Source organism: Rhinatrema bivittatum, chromosome 16, assembly GCF_901001135.1.
Source record: "Rhinatrema bivittatum chromosome 16, aRhiBiv1.1, whole genome shotgun sequence".
Classification (NCBI taxonomy): domain Eukaryota; kingdom Metazoa; phylum Chordata; class Amphibia; order Gymnophiona; family Rhinatrematidae; genus Rhinatrema; species Rhinatrema bivittatum.
Genome location: NC_042630.1, coordinates 40,472,503 through 40,494,474, shown reverse-complemented (window position 1 = coordinate 40,494,474; position 21,972 = coordinate 40,472,503). Strand labels below are relative to the sequence as shown.

Here is a 21,972-nt window from a genome sequence, read left to right as displayed (position 1 = left end):
ATTCTCTAGACCATGTCCATTCAGTCTCTATCCATTTTGAGATAAGGGCTCCAGAAATGAACACTTTACGCCAGGTGAGGCCTCACCAAGGACCTGTAGAAAGTCATTATCATCTCCTTTTTCTTGCTAGTTATTCCTCTCTCCTGCTTCTAGGGATCTATTGAACAGGTCTTTCAGTATAAGTGCCAGAATATCTCTGCACTTGCTCAGCATCTTGGGCGGTACCTCATCCGGCCCCATGGCCTTCTCCATTTCACTTTTCCTAGCTTTTCCCATACACTCGCTTCTGTAAACAGAGTTTCATCTCTCCATACCCCTATCTATGGTCTTGTCAACCAGCAACAGTGCTTCTTCAGCATCTTCTTTAGTGAACACCAAACTAAAGTATTTGTTTAATTATAACTACCATTTATTCATCTGTCTCTACATATTGCTCCTTGTCACCTTTCAATTTCACTATACCACTTCAGGCCTTTCTAATTTTTCTGATTTATCTGAAAAATGTTTTGTCACCTTGCTTGACCTCTTTGGCAATCCTTTCTTCCACTTGACTTTTTGCTTTCCTGATTTCTTTCTTCATCTCTTTCACTTTCACCAGGTGTTCTTCCCTGTATTCTTCTATTTGGGATCCTGGTCTTTTTGCCTTTATTTTTTCAGCCACCTCCTTTGAGAACCAAATAGGTTTCTTTTTCTTCTTACTTTTGCTTAGTTTTCTAACATATAGATTTCTTGCCTTTGTGATAGCTCCTTTTAATTTGGTCAGTGTTATTCCACCTCACCCATTTTCTCCGATTCTTCCAGTTTTCCTCCAGGAAGTACCATTTTGATAAAATCTGTAATTTTGAAATTCAAAATGTATGTCTTTGTGTGACTTCTCTGTATCATATTTGCGATATCAAACAATACCATCTGATGATCTCAGTTGGGCACCAACCTGTACATTAGAGACATAATCCACATTAGTTAGCACTAAGTCAAGTATCACCCCCTCCGTCATTGGCTCTCCTACCATTTGTTTTAACTGAGCCCCTTGAGAGACATCCACTATCTTTCTACTTCTAATAGATTGTCAGAAGCGTAACTCTGATCCACATCCAGCAGATTAAATTCACTAAAGAGCAAACGTCTTGCTTCTTTCCCACCTTTTGGATGTCTTTGATCAGATCGCTGTCCATTTCTTTCATTTGAGTCGAGAGCCTGTAGACTCCACCATTGTGCCATAAGTCCCATCTTCTTTTTTTACAACAGACTATAATGATTCTTCTCTACCTCTTGTCCCTTGCACTTCAGTTGCTTGGATATTATTGTTTTTGGCATTATCAGCTACACCTACCCTTTTTCTGTACTGTCTGCCCTTCCTTAATAAGTTATTGCCCAATCATGAGACTCAGTGTTGACGACTACTCCTCCAGAGGGGAGGAGTTAGCAATCTGTTGTTGATGACTCCTGAAGAAGGAGGAGTTAGCAACCTCTGTTGGCAATCCGTTAGCGACTCTGCTAAGGAGTAGCAATCTGTTATGGATCTTGCTAAGAAGTTAGCAATCTGATGTGGCTTATTCCTCCAGAGGGGAGGAGCCAACAATCTGACGTACCCCGTAGGCGGAGTTAGCCATCTCTTAGAGGTCTGCTCCTCCAGAGGGGAGGAGCCAGCAATCTTATAATGGAATCTGCTAGGAGTTGCAATCTGATAGAAACTGATATGGGTATCTGTATGGTTCCTGTAGGAAGTAGCGATCTGTTGCTGATGCAGTTCCTGAGGAAGGAGATGTTAGCAGTTAGGTTTAGACTGCAAGGTAGCAGTTAGTTGTACTCAGCTCTTGAAGTGTGAGGAATGAGCACTCTAATGTGAATTGGTAAATCCTTGGGTCGATGGCAGATGACAGTGCCCTCAGGAGAATACTCTGAGAGGAACCACTGACTAGGCTGGAGTATGGAGACAGACACAGATAGTTCTTTATTAGACAGGTAGTAGAACCATCAGAGGTGGCAGTAGTGAGCAGATGTGCCCGGCAAGGCTGAGGTCCCTCAGATACTGGAACTGCAATCTCTGGATTTGCTGAGCTGTAGAGAGAAACTATAGATAGTGAGTAGACAGGGTATGCTGGATACATAACCAGTAGTAGATGATACACTCATATATGTCATAAAGAAGGCTCAGTAGTTGGAAAGTGTTAGGCCCTTGAGGAGCAAGTGCCTGGTTCCAGGGACAGCTCTGAGAAAGCAGTGATAACTCACAATTGTATATATCTGTAATGGCTTCTATGCAATAGAGAGTCTTCAGTATATTCAGGAACAGGAGCCTCTAGGCGAGTACTGGTTCCTATATGCAAACTGAAATAAGAACTCACAATCTCCATACCTGCGATAGTGTCTAGACAGAAGAGAATCTTCAATGCTCTAGGAACATGGGCTCTCGAGGAGTGAGAACCGGTTCCTATCGTAGTCTGATTAGAAACTCACAATGTTCATGTCTGCGATTGCTCCAGGCAATAGGGAGTCTTATTTATTTATTTTATTTATTTATTATTTTTCTATACCGGCTTTCACGACTGGTAGTCGCATCAACCCGGTTTACATTTAACATTTGGTGTAATGAACATAAAACAAGATGAACTGAACTGGTGCAGGAATAGCAGTTACAATAAAACAGGGAAAAATACAACTGGGAGAGGAGGAAGCTAGTGGAAAGATATAGCAATTGGTACAAGAAACAAAATTACAAGATAATATTTACAATATGTACAAAATTGAAAGCAGGACTAAAGGTCGTCATGGGTTGGAAAAAATCTTCTGAGCATTCAGGGACATAGGCCCTCAAGGAGCGAGTAACAGATCCTGTCTTAGCAATCTGAAATCAAGAAGAGAGAACGGGGCCCCTGAGGAGCGGGTACCCCTGGTAAGTTTGAGGAGGCAGAACAGCGGAGAATGAAGCGGGTCGAGATGATCCCCACAATCAAATCCCCTTGCTAACTCAATTCGTAAGCGTAAGCGAAGACCTTTTAAGTTGGAAGCAGATGACATCACTACGGGGTGACACCCTCGAGGTTTGCGCCCTTGCTGGTACAAACTTCAGAGCATGGGCGCACCTTACGTCAACAGGAACATGGCGGATCCACAGTGTCAGGCCAGCCCGGGGACTCCGGGGAGAAGCGGCGAGGAGAAGCTGCGGCAGCATCTGTCCGTCAGAAGCGAGTCGCCACAGCGGTAGAGAGGGTGGAGCGAGGGCAAAAGCAGGCACGAACGCAACGCTCAGTGAATCATGTTTCCTTAACAGCAAGAATCTCCAAGTCTGCCTCAACCATTAAGGCCTGCAGCTCTGGGATACTATTTCCCAGACTACGAGCATTTGTGGACATAACTTTCCAAATTCTCTCCCTTGGCTTGATGCTCTTCCTAGTCACCTGATTTGCTTCTTTGAGCTGGTTGATTTTGTTATTTCCTACTTCCTGTATTGCTTGGGGATGACATGCCAATTTTAGTGGTCACATCCTTCCACCCTAAACCTCTAGTTTAAGTGCCTGATTATGTATGCTCTGTATTTCTCTCTTAATATCCTCTTTCCTACAACAGACAAATGTAGGCTATCTTTACCAAATAACATTTTTTACAGCTTCATACATGATCCTATCATCAAATTTATTCAAAACCACTTTCCATGCACCATGTTTTGAACCATGTATTGAAGTTGTCTATGTGGCTTAGCCTTTCTTTCCCCTTTCCATTAACTGCTATTAAACAAGTTTATTTAGGGAATAGCCACTGCTATTAATTGCATCAGTAGCATGGGATCTTCTTGGTGTTTGGTTAGTTGCCAGGTTCTTGTGGCATGGTTTGGCCTCTTTTGGAAACAGGATGCTGGGCTTGATGGACCCTTGGTCTGACCCAGCATGGCAATTTCTTATGTTCTTATGACAATAGTGTTTGCCATGTGCTTAATAATCTTCCCCCAGTTTCTGGAAATCTCTCCTTTACTATTTGGATTCTATTTCTAGCAAGGCCATTGGTTGCTAGATGGATGATAACAATGATATTTGAGTCCTGATTTTCTTCTTTAATTGTATTGACTATCTGGTTTACACTATATCAACTGGGGATTCTAGAAGGCATTTAATTATTTTGTTCCCCTTGAAATTAAGTCCCAAATTAGTGTTTCTAATGACAGACTCTCATCATAATAATCTTTCTGATATGACATATATATACCCATATACTCTCACTGTCATATGCAGGCTGCAACTCTCTCTCTCTCTCTTTCTCACACACACACACACACACACACACACACACACACACCTTTCACTCACTTACACACAAAAAACACAGGCAGGATTCCCACTGAGTGCAGAAATTGAAACCTGTTCTGCTGCTGCTTCTCATTTGCCTGCCCCTTGTTCTTCAAAACTTACAGGGTTATGCATGAGATCAGCATAGAGCACCTACTGGCAGGCACACTTTGAGGAGCGGGTTGAAATCGCTCCTTTGGTGTGCGGTTATTTTTTTTTTTTTTTCTTTGACCGCCAGAGGGATAGGGTCCACCAGCACTAAACTTAATTCTTAATTCTTCAAAAAGCGAACTCCTACTCATATCTCATGAAAACAATAACATCACCACGAATCCACCAACCAACTTGCAAATTTCCCAACTAAGAGACCTAGGAGCAATCATTGATAATCGTCTAAAATCATTTATCAACCATACAACTAAGGAGTGCTTTCACAAATTACATGTCCTCAAAAGAATAAAACCACTCTTCCACTTTCACAACTTCAGAACAGTTCTGCAAGCTATAATCTTCTCTAAGATAGATTATTGTAACTCTATCTTATTAGGTCTCCCCGCATCTCATACCAAACCTCTGCAGATGGTACAGAACACGGCAGCCAGAATCCTGACTAACTCCAGGAGAAGAGATCACATCTCGCCAATCCTCAAAGACCTACATTGGCTGCCAATCCACTACCGAATCATTTACAAGTCCATTACTACCATTTACAAAACCATCCATCACCACGCTCCGCTTAACCTACAATTCCCTTTTAAAAAACACACCTCCTCCAGACCCATCAGAGAGTCCTACAGAGAATCACTTCATGTACCACATTCCAAAACCTTTCAACACAAATCCCTCAGAGACCGAGCCTTCTCCACAGCAGGACCTCCTCTATGGAACGCCATCCCATCGGACCTGTGACAGGAACCCTGCCTACTAACTTTCAGGAAAAGGCTCAAAACATGGTTATTTAAGAAAGCCTTTCCAGACCCCAACTGAACCCTAACTCACCATCAATTCACTATCAGACTTTAACATTACACTGTAAAACATACCATTGTAAATAATTGCCCTTTCTGTTTCTGTTAAAATTCCTATCGCCTATTTTTCTTCCTCGGCTCCCAGTAGTGTACATCCCTGTTTTATTGTAACTGTAACATTTCCATTATCGCACTTGTCATAGTTCAATTGTAGCTATTCATTGTATTCACCCCTTGTATAATGTAAACTGTCATGATGTGATGCCTATCATGAATGCCGGTATAAAAAAAACACTAAATAAAAAAAAATAAAAAAATTGGGCATCAAAATGGCAGATGAAATTTAATGTGGATAAGTGCAAGGAGATGCATATAGGGAAAAATAATCCATGTTATAGTTACACAATGTTAGGTTCCATATTAGGTGCTACAACCCAAGAAAGAGATCTAGGTGTCATAGTGGATAACACATTGAAATCGTCGCTTCAGTGTGCTGTGGCAGTCAAAAAAGCAAACAGAATGTTGGGAATTATTAGAAAGGGAATGGTGAATAAAACGGAAAATGTCATAATGCCTCTGTATTGCTCCATTGTGAGACCGCAACTTGAATACTGTGTACAATTCTGGTCGCCGCATTTCAAAAAAGATATAATTGCGATGGAGAAGGTACAAAAAAGGGCTACCAAAATGATAAGGGGAATGGAACAGCTCCCCTATGAGGAAAGACTAAAGAGGTTGGGACTTTTCAGCTTGGAGAAGAGACGGCTGAGGGGAGATATGATAGAGGTGTTTAAAATCATGAGAGGTCTAGAACGGGTAGATGTGAATCGGCTATTTACTCTTTCGGATAATAGAAAGACTAGGGGGCACTCCATGAAGTTAGCATGTGGTACATTTAAAACTAATCGGAGAAAGTTCCTTTTTACTCAACACACAATTAAACTCTGGAATTTGTTGCCAGAGGATGTGGTTAGTGCAGTTAGTATAGCTGTGTTTAAAAAAGGATTGGATAAGTTCTTGGAAGAGAAGTCCATTACCTGCTATTAATTATGTTGATTTAGAAAATAGCCACTGCTATTACTAGCAATGGTAACATGGAATAGACTTAATTTTTTGGGTACTTGCCAGGTTCTTATGGCCTGGATGTGCCACTATTGGAAACAGGATGCTGGGCTTGATGGACCCTTGGTCTGACCCAGTATGGCATATTCTTATGTTCTTATGCTTCCCTGGCTATGCTTGCCTGGTATTTCTGCAGCAGACCTGCAACAGGGCCACCAGGTAATGTTGATTGCGTGGGCCTGAGCTCAAAGAGGATGGGAAATAGCCCACCCAGGCCTACCCATTGCTCTAACCTATTGAAACCTTAAGACAAAAACCACACAATAAAAAGACTCTACCAGAAAGTAAAGTTTCAAAATATGTGACAACTTTATTAAACAACATTTTTAGTCACAACATTCAAAGAAATTCAACATGTTTGGTAATCACATTCTGCAAGGACAAGATATTAAATAGCACATGATATTTTAAATGAAATTACCAGCACATTTTGTGGGTGATATGTACATACATTGTTACAAATGGCAACACAGTACAATAATATGATGTTATCCTTTAGCAAAATGATGATTACAACAAAGAATCTAAAAGGTGGAAGTTGCAATCCAATAGTTACTCTAATGTTAGAGTTGATGCCAGCACAATGTGATAGCAATAGAAGGCCCAGACAGTCCATGTTGAAATAGCGCATTGAAAAGGGACTGTTAAATGACAATGGCAGGAAAGTTCAAGAAAAGGCCCAAGCTTTCTATTAGGGGAGGAGTAGCCTAGTGGTTAGAGCAGTGAGCTACAAACGAAGAAACCAGGGTTCAAGTCCCACTGTCACTCATTGTGACCTTAGGCAAGTCACTTTACCCTCTATTGCCTCAGGTATAAACTTAGATTGTAAGCCCTCTGGGGATAGGGAAATACCTACAGTACCTAACTGTAATCCACTTTTAAGTGCTATGAAAAGTAGAATATAAAATTAAAAAAATGATGAAAGAATGCACTGAAAAGGGACTGCTAAAATGCCATATCATAAAAGTTCAAGATCTTTACTGGTGCATTGAAAGGAGATTACAAATCGGCTATAGCAGCAAAATTCAAATAGCAAGCAGCAGCTCCATGATCAGAATATGCAGCATGGAGGCAATAGGTCCAGTACTGGAGAAGGCAGCATTGATGCAGCAGGTTGAGATGAGATAAGATAAGATGCAATACCAGAATGGAGGCAGCAGCAGGATGAGATGTGATGAGACACCAGCATCAGGATGAGATGAGACATGATAAGACAGCAGCTGGACCATTACTAGAGAGCACAGCAAGAAGGCAGGACTAAGGGAGAGCATAGAGAAGAGCATAATAAGAAAGCAGCAGGACCACACTGACAGACAGCAGATCATCCACATCAGCAAGCCAGCACAGGAACCCTGTAGACAGGATGGGCCCAGCTGTCTTCCTCTTTATAGCTGACACAGGAACTCTGTAGACCGGATGAGCCTGAAATCTTCTTCCATCTAGCTGGAGCAGGCACTCTGTAGACAGGACAAGCAGTCTTCTTCCATCTAGCCCACTCAGGACCTCTATAGATAGGATGGGCCTGGCTTGTTTGAAACTGTCATCTACGATGTAATTGTTAAGGGTTGGTTGGCACCAGTCAGCTTCTTGGGGCTTTGTCTCTCTGAGACGTTTTGGTGACTGCAGGTGACATTTCCTTTATTGGGCTACCCAGCTCCACCCTGAGACCCCAGGACTGCTTCCAGGAGTTGACTTTTGCAAGGAGGGTGATGGCATGGGGGCTAGCTGTCGCAAATTCTGGTTTAGTTTCAGGACCACTCTAGTTAAATTGGTGATAGATGTCGACACTGTGGTTAAGCTGGGTGTAGGGGGCTGCTTACTGCTGCTGCATGGCCTGGGTGTGAGTGACCTAAGTCCTTCTCAAGCAGACCATCTCTACCTATATATGGTCAGTGTACCCCATGCTTCTTCTCTATGCTGTCTAGTGTGGCCTGCATTGTAGGATCCACTGCCGGTACTGCAGGTAATGGAGTTGGTGGTGGCTGAAGTGCTGTCTGTGGCTGCAGAGCTGGCATCATGGGACTCATGGAATGAGCTGGCTGGCTGTCTTCCACAAGCCACCAGTCACATAGCATGCTGGAGGTAGGTGGTGACTGGATTGTTTTCTCCCATGGCAGTGCACTCCAAAAAGCTGGAAAGGTTTAGGATGGCATCAAGGGGTAGAGGTGACTCAAGGAGCTGAAGTAGCAGTTGCTACTGCTGTTGTTGCTGCTGCTCCTCCTTCGCCTCTTCCTTGCTCCACTGTATCTAAGTATCCAGTTGAAAGGGGCCGCTGAGTCCTGGGACTGCACTGCTGGTTCCTGGGGTTTCATTGCTGGGACTGCGGGTTTCCTGAGCTGGGATTTCGTGGGTGAGAGCTATGGAAACAAAGAAGAAGACATAAGTATGAATGCTAAGAAGTGCACAAGAACTGTTTTGCATAAGATGTGCACTTTGCATCATTCAATGTGAGAATCCTATGCAACAAAGTGTGGACGTCTGTAGCAGACTTGACATTTACTGTACCTTTATGTCTCTGTAGTGGTGGACCCCCTGCTCTCCAGTCCTCTTGATACCACTGTGCCAGAATATGGCCTATGTGATGGTCTGACATATCTGGCCTTTGGAAGTCCTGGAGTTCATCGCAGCCTAGTTGCCAAACAGCAGGTGGTAATTCCAAAGAAATGCCAACATGAACTACTCTTTGTCCTCTGTGCTGAACTTGTAGGCCCATTGTCAGAGCCAAGCTGCTCTCTGGCTGCTGCAGGATTGGATTGACACTTTCACTTTTAGAGAGGTGTGACAATCCTCACTCTCAGTCCCACTACCTGTGCCCACCATCTTGCACTTGCCCTGACAAATCCCCACTCCTCTGTTAATTCTGTCTAGCCCTACCCTGCTGTCTTCCTCTCTCCACAATCACTTGCCACCCTCTCCTTCCTCCTCCTAGCCTTTTCCTCATTCCTATCTCTAATCCTCATCTTCCTCTTACCTTCTCCTCCATCCTATTCTCCCTCCTGCTTTCCCTCCTCACCTCTCCTCTCTTCACACACCTTCCACGATCCATCTACTCCTCAGCACTCCTCTCCATACTCCTCACCACAACTCCCCTCCACTCCTCACCACTCTTTCACTCATTACCATTCCTCCATTCCTTCTCTGCTGCTCACCTCTACCCCTCTTCCAATCCTCGCCACTCTTCACCATTCCGTCGCACAAAGAGACAGACAAACTAGAGAAGACTCCCACACACAGATAAAGACAAGAGACAAAGGTAAAGGAAAACAGATGAGAACACTGATCAGATCATCTCACTCAGTTAATCAAGAAAAATGCCTAAGAACAAAAGAACATGCCATACTGGGTCAGTCCAAGGCTCTATCAAGCCCAGCATCCTATTACTACACACATCCAGCAGAGCTCTCTGCTTCAACGGCAGGGGAGAAGAAAAAAGGGTTCACACTCACAATGCGGGGAGTAGCTGGCTTGTTACGGCGGTTACTACCCCAAACCAAATGTGCCTGATACTTCACTTTCGATGCATATCCAGCATGGCTCTCTGCTTCAACAGCATGGGAGAAGAATAAACTGATACTTCAAGCATATCCAGCATAGCTCCCTGCTTCAACGGCAGGGGAGAAGAAAAACAACCAATAAGGGCTGTATAACAAAGTCTGAGTAAAACAAATGGGCATGGGTGTAGCTTGCTTGTTGCGGCGGTTACTACCCCTACTACCCCTAACTTATCAGCTAGATATTCACTTGGATGCAGCTCCATCACTGCTTTCTGCATTAATGGTGGGGTTGGAAGGGAAATAGAACCAAGAGCTAAGAGAAACAGATAAGTATGAGAGAAAAAAGTGTGTGAAGCTTGCTGGGCAGACTGGATGGGCCATTTGGTCTTCTTCTGCCGTCATTTCTATGTTTCTATGTTTCTATGTTTCTATTTCCAACAGTGGCCAATCCATATTAGAGGTTGCTGGTATTTATAAAGAAAGAATATAAAGCGCAATATATAAAATAAGGTGTGAGGCATAAAATGACACACAATGTGTTAAAAGGAAGTGCAACTTATTAGTGGTTTATGTGATGCAATAGACAATCGCGTGTTATGATAATTACATATGCAGAGCGATGTGTTTTTAATTTATCCAACCATGCCGATTTTTATTGCATACCACAAGCTTTATTTACCATTTTTTGATGAATCTAGGCCTATATTAGAATATTTTATAACTTATAACAGCAGTTATACAGGAACATCTGACTTCTATGAAGAAATGGGCATTTTAATGTACATTTTCAACAGTTTTATATGTATTGAAGAGAAAGGATTTTAACAATTTTATTGTTTGGAAATATGTATTTTTTTTTGTGCTTAGATTTATTTTTTTTTTTTAGTTGAAATATTTTTATTAAGATTTACAGCAAAATACAAACAGAAAAAAAAAGTAACAAATCCACTGATAAGAACAATTGCAATGAAACATACCGTCATGTACACAGAAAGACCCAAGAGAAAAAAGAGAAGAGAAAAAAAAAAAGAAAAAAAAAGGGAGAGGAGGGCGGGAAAACACCAGCGGATACTCCAAGGGAGGTAAAGAAGATATCACATCATAAACTCAGGGTTTTAAAGTAAGGTTATATAGTCGTCCAATGGCTTCCACACTTGAGCCCATTTCCCTAAATGACCAGCTTTCTTAGCCATCGCTTTCTCATACTTAGTAAATAAACATACAGTATTCCACCATAAATGTTCAGACAGAAATTCACTATGTTTCCAATTAGACATAATATTATATTGAGTTATGGTTAGAAGAAAGTCTACCAGTTTACGTTGTGCGCGCCGGAGGTTCAAAGAGGGATCAGCGCCTTTCATGATTGTTAAAGGATAGGAAAGTGTACTAGTGGTCGGTATAATGCGTACAACCGTATGCCAGACTTGGGTCCAAAAAATATTTACTAACGGACAATAGAAAAACATATGACTGAACGTAGCTTTAGGGGCCGAACAAGACCAGCAGATGTGATTTGTAATCACACCAGCCCGGTGCAGTCTCCAAGGAGTCCATACTGTTCTATGGATAATAAAAAAGGAGGATTGTACAAGGCTTGCAGATAATGAGATACGGATGGTGGAGGACCAAAAATGTTTCCACATCTCCGTTGTGACATCTATCCCAAGATCCGAGGACCATACCTGGGTCAGGGATCGTATGGGAAGGCGCGATGAATAAGTTTGGAGGAGTTTATAAATCCCTGACGCTAAGTGGCCCTTCGGACCCTGAGTATAATAAAAATCCAACAAGGGAGAGGTCTTGTCCATGGCGAATTTACTCAGTTCACTACTCTGAAGTAAAGAACATAATTGCAACCAAGCATAATATTGGGAGGAGGGTAAACCAAATCTGGTACGTAATTGCTGAAATGTCATGAGATGGTCAGAATCCAATATAGAGGATAAAAGCCAAATATTGCAGTTTTGCCAGATTGGCCAACTAAGCGATTGACCTCCTACAGTGAGCATATTGTTTCGCCATAGCGGAGCAAGGCCAGAGGTGCGCCATTTGAAAGTTGCGTCAGGTAATTTTGATTCAGCTTCATGAAAGGCTCTATGTAAAGAGCGTAATATTTATTTATTTATTTTATTTATTTATTGTTTTTGTTATACCGAGTTTCATGACAGGCATCACATCAACCCGGTTTACAATTAACAAAGTGTGAAAGGCATAACGTAGCGTAATAACAATATTCTCAATAAAACCTTGAACTTTAAATACAGGGAATCAGAAAAGGATGTGAGAAAGTTACAAAAAACAGGGAAAATTAACTTGGAACTGGAAGAGGGGAGATAAAGGAACAGAGCAATATTTACATTTCAGCCAATTAATGTAGAAGAGTAACAAGATGAGTAAATAAGACTATGCGAATAAATGTGGCGGTATATCACAGTGAGATGGAACCTATGTATCTAGAAGGCTAAGTATGACAGAGAATATGAATAAATATAACACAGAATTTAGATCCAGTTGTGCTGTTGCGTGAAGGTTTTATTCAGGGTTTGGAAATGCTTTTTTGAAAAGCCAAGTTTTTAGTCTTTTCCTAAATGTTAGAGAGCATGGCTCCTGTCTTAAGTCTGGTGGGATAGAGTTCCAGAGAGCTGGACCTGCTGAAGAGAAGGCTCTGAGACTCAAGGATTTATGTTGGAAGGTTTTGGCCTTTGGAATTTGGAGAGACTCTTTGTAGTATTCCCTGATGGGTCTGACGGAAGTGTATTTTTTAAGTGGTATTTGTAGGTCGATTTGCGTGTGTTGGTTGATAGTTTTGTAAATGATGTTGATGGTTTTGTACATGATTCTATAATGGATTGGTAGCCAATGGAGGTTTTTGAGGATAGGGGAAATGTGGTCGATTTTCCTGGAATTTGTAAGGACTCTGGCTGCAGAGTTCTGAACCATTTGTAGAGGTTTGGTATAAGAGGCTGGGAGGCCTAGTAGTAACGAGTTGCAATAATCTAGTTTGGAAAAGATTATAGCTTGCAAGATTGTTCTAAAGTCCTGAGCGTGGAAGAGAGGTTTAATTCTTTTCAGAATATGCAATTTGTAGAAGCAATCCTTTGTGGTTTGATTAATGAATGGTTTGAGGTTGAGACGATTGTCTAGTATGGCTCCTAGATCTCTTACATGGGCTGTTTGAAGGAGTGTGGGTGGTTTTAGAAGTATGTTATTGTTTTCCGGTGATATGAGCAGGAATTCTGTTTTCGAAGCATTGAGCACAAGATTTAGACTGTTGAGGAGAAGTTTAATTTCTAATAAGCAAGTGTCCCAGTATTCCATTGTTTTTGGGATTGATTCTTTTATGGGGATCACGATCTGTACGTCGTCTGCGAAAAGGAAGTGTTTCAGGCTTAATTTTGTAAGTAATTGACATAGTGGTAGCAGGTAGACATTGAAGAGTGTGGGTGAAAGTGATGAACCTTGCGGCACCCCTCTATTAGATGGGTGGTATTGGGATTCTTTGTTGTGAATTTTGACTCTATATCCTCTGTTTCCTAGAAATGTTTTGAACCAGTTTAATGTGGCACCTGTTAAACCAATGTTTGCCAGTTGTTTTAGAAGGAGGGAGTGGTTGACAGTGTCGAAGGCCGCCGAGAAGTCGAGGAGGATTAGTAAATATGCTTGGCCTTTATCAATACCAGAGAGGAGGAAGTCCGTGAGTGAGAGTAGTAGCGTTTCTGTGCTTGCGGCTTTGCGAAAACCATATTGGTTTGGGGACAGAATACTGTGGTCTTCTAAGTAGTTGGATAGTTGGGTGTTTACCAATTTTTCCATGATTTTGGCTATGAAAGGGAGGTTGGAAATAGGGCGGAAGTTGTTGGGATCACATGCATTTAGATTTGGTTTTTTTAGTAGTGGCTTGATTGAGGCAGTTTTTAGGTCATCTGGGTAGATACCATGTGCTAGAGAGCAGTTTATGATATCTGCTAGGGTTTTTGCTATTGTGTCCGGGATGAGAAGAAGCATTTTAGAAGGGATTTGATCAAATGGGTGAGATGACGGTTTCATTCTCCTTAACGTCGTTTGTATCTCTGTGATTGTTATGGGTTCGAAAGCATTAAGCTGGATGTCTTTGTTTTGGGGGAAAAATGTGTTATCTGGAGAAGTAGAGTTTGGAATCTGCTGATTGAGAAGATCCGATATTTTTTTGTTGAAATGAAGGGCCAGTTCATCTGCTTTAGTCTGGGCTTGTTCGGGTGGGATATCTGGAGTGATAGGTTTGGTTAGGCTTGAAACAAAGGCGAATAGGGCTTTTGAGTCAAAGATGAGATGATGAACCTTCCGGGCATAATAGTCTCTTTTGGTTTTCAATGTGGTACTTTTGTATAGATGGAGTGATCGTTTGTAATCAGAGAGAGAGGCCGGTGAAGGGGCTTTGCGCCATTTTCTTTCTTTTTGCCGAAGTAGTTGTTTGAGCTTTCGTAGTTCATCATTAAACCAGGGTTGTTGTTTAGATGTATTAGAAGACCTTAATTTGGTTGTCAGTGGGCAGTAAGTGTTTGCTATAGATTTTGTTATTTTGGACCAGGATTGGAGGGCAGAGTTAGGTGTAGAGACATCAATGAGTGGTAGCTCTGAGGTTAGAAGTTTGCTGAGTTGTTCCGAGGTGCAAGGTTTTCTGTATAGGAAAGCGGGTCTTGAGTTGAGGTTAGAGTCTGATCGAGGTAAAGAAAAGCTGGTGGAGATTAGAGAGTGGTCTGACCATGGGATTTTTTTGCAATTTGGTTGTTTTGTAAGAGAAATACCGGAGTTTGTAAATAGGAGATCGAGCGTGTGGCCTGCTTTATGAGTGGGTTTGTTGATTTGTTGGCTGAAACCCATCGCTGACAGTGCGGTGAGGAGCGCTTCACAGTTTGTTGAAAGGGGGACTTTGTCAACATGTAAGTTAAAGTCACCCAGGATTATAGCAGGGGAGTCCAGATTGAGATGCAAAGTTATAGTTTCGATAATAGGTGAGGAGTCTGACTCTAGTAAGCCTGGAGGGGCATAGACTAGCAGGATTTGGAGATGTTCTGATTTGAACAATCCTAGTTCTAGTTTAGTAACAGTACTGATGGGGTGGTATGTGAACCTTAAGGATTTTTTAGCAGCTAGGAAGATACCCCCTCCTCTTTTTTTTTGTCTTGGGATGGAGAAGAAATCGTAAGTCTGTGTTGGTAGTTGGTTAATGAGTGTGATGTCTGTGGATTTGAGCCATGTTTCTGTTATGGCGCAAAAGTCTGGGGTTGTGTCCTGTAGTATGTCGTTGAGTATCAGAGATTTGTTGGTGAGCGATTGGGCGTTGAATAGGATTAAGGTGAATAGGGAGAGACCTAGGAACTGTGTAGTGGGGGAAATCATGATTGGGATGAGTGATTTGTAGGTGCGTGGGCGGTATTGCATTATTGTTAAAGGATGGATTGGTGCTGGATGAGAGCTGTTGAACTGGAAGTGCTGTTAGAGATTGAATGAGTGTCGCTGGAGATTGGATGAATGCTGCTGAAGACTGAATGAATGCCTCTGGAGACTGAATGAGTGCCTCTGGAGATAGGACTGAATGAGTGCCTCTGGAGATAGGACTGAATGAATGTCTCTGGAGATTGAAAGAGTGCCTCTTGAGACTGGATGAGTGCTTCTGGAGGCTGGGTGAGTGCTGCTGGAGACTGGATGAGTGCCTCTTGAGCCTGGATGAGTGCTGCTGGAGACTGGATGAGTGCCTCTTGAGCCTGGATGAGTGCTGCTGGAGGCTGGGTGAGTGCTGCTGGAGACTGGATGAGTGCCTCTTGAGCCTGGGTGAGTGCTGCTGGAGACTGGATGAGTGCTGCTGGAGACTGGATGAGTGCCTCTTGAGCCTGGGTGAGTGCTGCTGGAGACTGGATGAGTGCCTCTTGAGCCTGGATGAGTGCTGCTGGAGACTGGATGAGTGCTGCTGGAGGCTGGGTGAGTGCTGTTGGAGACTGGATGAGTGCCTCTTGAGCCTGGATGAGTGCTGCTGGAGGCTGGGTGAGTGCTGCTGGAGACTGGATGAGTGCCTCTTGAGCCTGGGTGAGTGCTGCTGGAGACTGGATGAGTGCTGCTGGAGACTGGATGAGTGCCTCTTGAGCCTGGGTGAGTGCTGCTGGAGACTGGATGAGTGCTGCTGGAGACTGGATGAGTGCTGCTGGAGGCTGGGTGAGTGCTGTTGGAGACTGGATGAGTGCCTCTTGAGCCTGGATGAGTGCTGCTGGAGGCTGGGTGAGTGCTGCTGGAGACTGGATGAGTGCCTCTTGAGCCTGGGTGAGTGCTGCTGGAGACTGGATGAGTGCTGCTGGAGACTGGATGAGTGCCTCTTGAGCCTGGGTGAGTGCTGCTGGAGACTGGATGAGTGCTGCTGGAGACTGGATGAGTGCCTCTTGAGCCTGGGTGAGTGCTGCTGGAGACTGGATGAGTGCTGCTGGAGACTGGATGAGTGCTGCTGGAGGCTGGGTGAGTGCTGCTGGAGACTGGATGAGTGGACGGGTGGTCGCTGTATAAATGGATAGGGATGAGTAACGGGGGTTAGCTGCAGCGTAGGGGGTTAGCTGCAGCGTAGCGTAGCTGCAGCGTAGGGGAGAATATTCATACCTGGAAAACAATACAAGGGAAAGGGTGCATTATACATTCGTTCTATCAACAACCAGCGGGGTGATTCTATGTTAGGCTGATCAAAGTCAAAAAAGTGGTAGCCCTGTTGCAAAATATACGCTTGATGGTACATGTAAAAGTCTGGAAAGTTAACTCCTCCCTGTAATTTAGTAGCTTTGAGTTTAAACATAGCGATGCGAGGCGTTTTATTTTTCCATAAGAATTTGACCAATAACCTTTCTAGAGTGTTGTAAAACTCCACTGAAAAAAAGACAGGGAGCATATATAGAGAGTATAACACTTTCGGAGCTACAACCATTTTAATAGTATCCAGTCTACCCCACCAAGTTAGATGTAAGGGAGACCAGCGTAGAATTAAGTCTTTTACCGTCTGTAAAACTAATTGTTCTCCTTGAAGAAAGGTGTCCAAGGGATTAGTAAAGAAACATATTCCCAAATACTTCATACCCTTAGTTACTTTTGGTAAGGAAAAGGGGGTAAGGTCTAAAGAGGAAGCAGAGTAGTTTAAGGGAAGAAATTCAGTTTTGTGCCAATTAACCTTGTAACCAGAAATGGTAGAGTAAGAAGAGATAATGCAGAAAAGATGTGGGAGAGTTGCATCAGGGTTTTGTAAAAAGAGCATAACATCATCTGCATAAGCTGATAGTTTGAAAGTTTCGTTACCAATGCTTACTCCCTGAATCTGATCCGACTGGCGAATAGCAGAAAGCAGTGGTTCCAAAGCCAGGTTAAAGAGAAGTGGGGAAAGGGGACACCCTTGGCGAGTTCCCCGGTGCAAGGGAAAGGAAGGAGAAAGAAGTCTATTAATATAGAGAAATGCGGTAGGGGACGCATATATCGAACGTATCCAGGTTAAAAAATTGGGACCAAAACCATACCATTGAAGAATGTGAAATAAAAAGGGCCATTCAACACGATCAAAGGCTTTTTCCGCGTCTAAGTATACTGCCACCATAGGTGTAGGATCTGAAAACGCCTCATGGTGAATATGCAGAAAAAGCCGGGCATTATTGTTAATAAGACGACGGCAGATAAAACCAGATTGGTCGGGATCTATTAGGGTATGCATGACTCGTGAAAGGCGAATAGCTAAGATTTTGGTAAAAATTTTATAATCTGTGTTCAATAGGGAAATAGGTCTATAATTTGCAGTATAAGTTTCATCTCTACCTGGCTTTGGAATCACAACAATACATGCCTGTGAAAAGGAAGGAGACATTCCAGAGGGAGATAAAAATGAGCAAAAATAATCAAGCAATTTAAAACGAAGTGAAGATTGAAAGGTAGAATAAAAGTTCGAGGTAAAGCCATCAGGGCCGGGTGCCTTATTAAGAGTTAAGGAAGCAATGGCCATGTCCACTTCGGAAATGGTGATAGGACCTTCCAGTTGTAGCAGTTGTTCCGAAGATAGTGAAGGATGTCGGATGGATGTTAAGAAGTCGGAGAAGGATTCCAACGTTGGAGAAGCTTCAGATTGGTAGAGAGATGAATAAAAGTCTTGGAATTCCTGCAAGATTGCTGTTTCATCTGTTAATAATGCGTTTGAGGAAGAGTGAATGGTAACAATACATCGTTTTTCAGATTTTTTCGCAAAATAGGAGGCTAATAAGTGTCCACATTTATTGTTACCAGCATAATACTGGGCTATGGAGGAGAAGATACCCAAGTTGACTCTATTACTAAGAAGAAAGTTGTATTGGTATCTTGCCTTGATCAGTGTCGCCAGGGAATTTGAAGTAGGGCGACGTAGATATTCCGTTTCCAATAGTGCAACTTGATCCTGAAGGACCAACAATTCCTCTTTGCGAACCTTATTCCTTCTCGCCGGTAACTAAAAATATTGAACTCGATGGTCCAGTTTAATCAGCAAAAAAAGAGCGGGGACTCACGGAGCCTTAGACTCAGGCGGCCATCTTGTGCGTCGCACAAGAGCGCCCCTTTGTGCTTAGATTTTATTGATTTAAGGAAATGTCTTTTTCTTGTAAAGAGAATCAACTGCTAACTATGCAGTATGAGTATATTTCCCATTCTTTTCTGTCCACAGACGCCCCGCTCTGTGTGCTCTGAGAGTTGTCTTCCTGGATACAGGAAAATTCTTCAGAGTCAGAAGCCAATCTGCTGCTTTGATTGCATCCCTTGCTCTGAAGGAGAATTTTCCAACAAAAAAGGTCAGAAAAAAAAACCCAGGTTATTATTTCCTAAATGCAACCCCTGTCCCAGTCAGCTCTTGGGCAGGGGGCACATGGGGAAGGACATGGACCACACATGGGTGGGTGGGGGGGGAGTGCTCTTCAATATCCTTAGGATTTTGTACTCATGGGGCTCTTCTTGCACACCTGTCAAAGACCCCAAAAAGACGACATCCACCAAGTGCTGATGGCAGAGAAAAGACAAAGTCTAAACATAGCTAATCTTCTGAGTAGTGCAGCATACTCAATCATAATTCAGGAAGCAAAGTCACAACAACAACCCAAGACTCATTCACCATTCCACACTTCTTTCCCCAAACAGGTCAGCTCTTTGGAATGGGCACCCTGGGCCTTCCCAGTACCTGTCTGGTAGATGAATTCTTTTCTCCAAGTTCTTCCTCTCTCCTGCTTTTAGTCTCGCACTGATTGCAGCTGAACCATTCTCTAAAGCTGATGCATTTTCACTAGCAGTTCCCTTCCTCTGGCACCTCCCAATACACCGGTCCACCAACTCTCCAGGGAAATCCTCTTCTCCACAAGGGTTCCCGTTTCACTCTGGCAGACTTTCCAAAGCACAAAGCAGGTTTTGCCTTTTCTCACATCTCCTGACATCTCAACTCTGTAAGACCCACTTTAGACTCCAATCTTCTGAAATTCCAGGAAGTCCTCTCCCCAAATCCTTCTCCTCCTCTCCTATAGAAACCCAATGCTTTGAATCCTGTCCTTATTCCCTTGGCCATCCCTGTAAAGCTTTAGATTTCTATTTTACTGGTCTACTAGATTTGTTGCATTTGTTATTATGTTTTAATGTGATGTGATTTTGCTCATAATTTTGTAATCTGCATTGATTAGTTTCTGTCAGATGTAGCAGAATTCAGTGGCATTAAATAAATAAAGATTAGGTTAATCATGTTCCCTCTGTGAAAAGTGATACCTGCTCCCTCAGCCCTAAGCTAAGTCTGATTCTTAATCCTCCTCTGTTACATGGGCACAGGAGATTTGTTAATCTACAAACACCTCCAGTACACTTACAATACACCGACCTCACTCATAGAGACAGGGTCTGGATGGAGACAACTAAGTCACACTGCTGACAGGATGACCTGTTGAGACCACAATTTCAATTCCATTAAAGGGCAAACACAGGTGCAAAGGACAGAATTTGACCCCCAGTGCAATAATTTGGAATATATACTTACAAATGCAGGGCTTTCATAATCATTTTAATAAATAATATTTATATATTTGCTTGTTTTCTTACAGGGGAGGATTGGCCTATCGGGGAATCGGGCATCCCCCGATGGGCCGGTCGCACTAGTCACGTGGTCTGCCGAGCGCAGCTGTGACAGAGCCGCGCTCGGCAGACCACGTGGTATCTCCTGGGCCGGCCTGGGCGGAGAAACCCCGGGCCAGTCTTCATTGGGAATCAGCCGCTGTTTCCTTATGTTTGATGTAACATCTCAGAATCAGCCAGTTTGTAAAATGTAATATATTGGAAATGAATTAAAGCGTGACTCCTCTGAAACAAGGGTATGACAAAGAATGAAAGCATGAATAGATAAACAGAAAGATTGATCGACAGATACAAAAAGAGTTGATCGTGTACATTTTTATTGTAAGCTGTCTAGTACTGTATATATAGTGGGATTTATTATTTAAAAAAATATAAATAAAAAGAAAATAATATATTTAAAATTTCCTTACATTTACATATTTATTTATTTATTTATTTATTTATTTGCTTTTATATACCGACATTCGATCGAGATATCACATCAGTTTACATATAACTCGGTGAATAGGGCAGGGTCTGCCTTATTTTACATGAAACAATTAACATAATATGGATATATTATTAAAAATTGTAGATTTTCTTAAAAAATTCTGAAAAGCTGGAATAAAAATGTGTATGGAAATAAGTTTAAATATGTTGTTTTCTATAGATGCAGATAATTGTCTGAAGTGCCCTGAAGATCGATGGCCCAGTGAGAAGAAGGATGACTGCCTCCCAAGAGTCATAGACTTTTTGTCCTATGGGGATCCCTTGGGTGCAGCTTTGACTTCCATTGCTATTCTCTTTTCAATCATAACTGCCCTAGTGCTAGCAATCTTTATTAAATACCGAGACACACCCATAGTGAAAGCCAATAACCGAGATCTCAGCTACATCCTCCTCCTCTCCCTCATGCTGTCCTTCCTCTGCTCTTTGGTATTCATGGGGCATCCTGGAAAGGTGACCTGTCTACTTCGACAAGTTGCTATTGGGATCATTTTTACAATTGCAGTTTCTTCAGTGCTGGCAAAAACCATTACCGTAGTCATTGCCTTCAGTGCCACCAAGCCTAGCAGCAAGTTAAGGAAATGGGTAGGAACAAGAGTCTCCAGCTCTCTAGTCCTTCTTTGCTCCTTGGGTGAAGTTCTGATATGCATTGCATGGCTGCTTATATCTCCTCCATTCCCAGACTATGACTCACAGTCTGAACCTGGAAAGATAATACTACAGTGTAACGAGGGATCCACCATAGCATTTTATAGTGTGATTGGGTACATGGGCTTCTTGGCTCTCCTAAGTTTCATTGTGGCTTTCCTAGCAAGGAAGTTGCCTGATAGCTTTAATGAGGCCCAGTTTATCACTTTCAGCATGCTAGTGTTCTGCTGTGTTTGGGTCTCCTTCATCCCAGCGTACCTGAGCACCAAAGGCCAATACATGGTGGCAGTGGAGATCTTTGCCATCCTGGCTTCTAGTTATGGACTGCTGGGCTGTATATTCATCCCCAAGTGCTACATTATTCTGGTCAGGCCAGACCTGAACACAAGGGGGCATTTAATTGGAATACAATATTCTAATAAAGCTAAATGCAAAAGGATTTCTTCTTCATGAACACCCCCGAAAACCTACCCCAAACCCCCCTGCACGCGCCGGTAGCCTATGTTGCATAGGCTGCCGGCGCGCGCAAAGACCCGGGACACGTGTAGGTCCCGGGGCTTTCCTGGGGGGCGTGTCGCGGCTGGCGCGTCATCGTGGGCATTCCAGGGGTGGGGCTGCAGACGTGGTTCCAGCCCGGGGCGTGGCCACGGCTTCCAGACCAGCCCCCGGACTGGAACATGGCGCGCCGGCAGCCAGCCCGGGCCGGAACATCGCGCGTCGGCAGCCAGCCTCGGGCAGGCGTAACTTTTGCAACAAAGGTAGGGGGGTTTAGATAGGGCTCGGGGGGTGGGTTAGGTAGGGGAAGGGAGGGGAAGGTGCGGGGTAGGGGTATGCATTCGTTTT

General features: G+C 43.1%; 1 protein-coding gene across 1 annotated transcript in view; it reads left to right on the top strand.

Annotated features, from left to right (window-relative positions):
• LOC115077494 (vomeronasal type-2 receptor 26-like) overlaps positions 1 to 21,582 on the top strand; it is a 55,719-nt gene extending 34,137 nt beyond the window's left edge. The window contains exons 6-7 of the mRNA XM_029579784.1: positions 18,557 to 18,680; positions 20,645 to 21,582. Of these exons, the coding sequence (XP_029435644.1) occupies positions 18,557 to 18,680; positions 20,645 to 21,582 (1,062 nt within the window). The remainder of the gene's footprint in view (positions 1 to 18,556; positions 18,681 to 20,644) is intronic.
• The last annotated feature ends 390 nt before the right edge of the window (positions 21,583 to 21,972 follow it).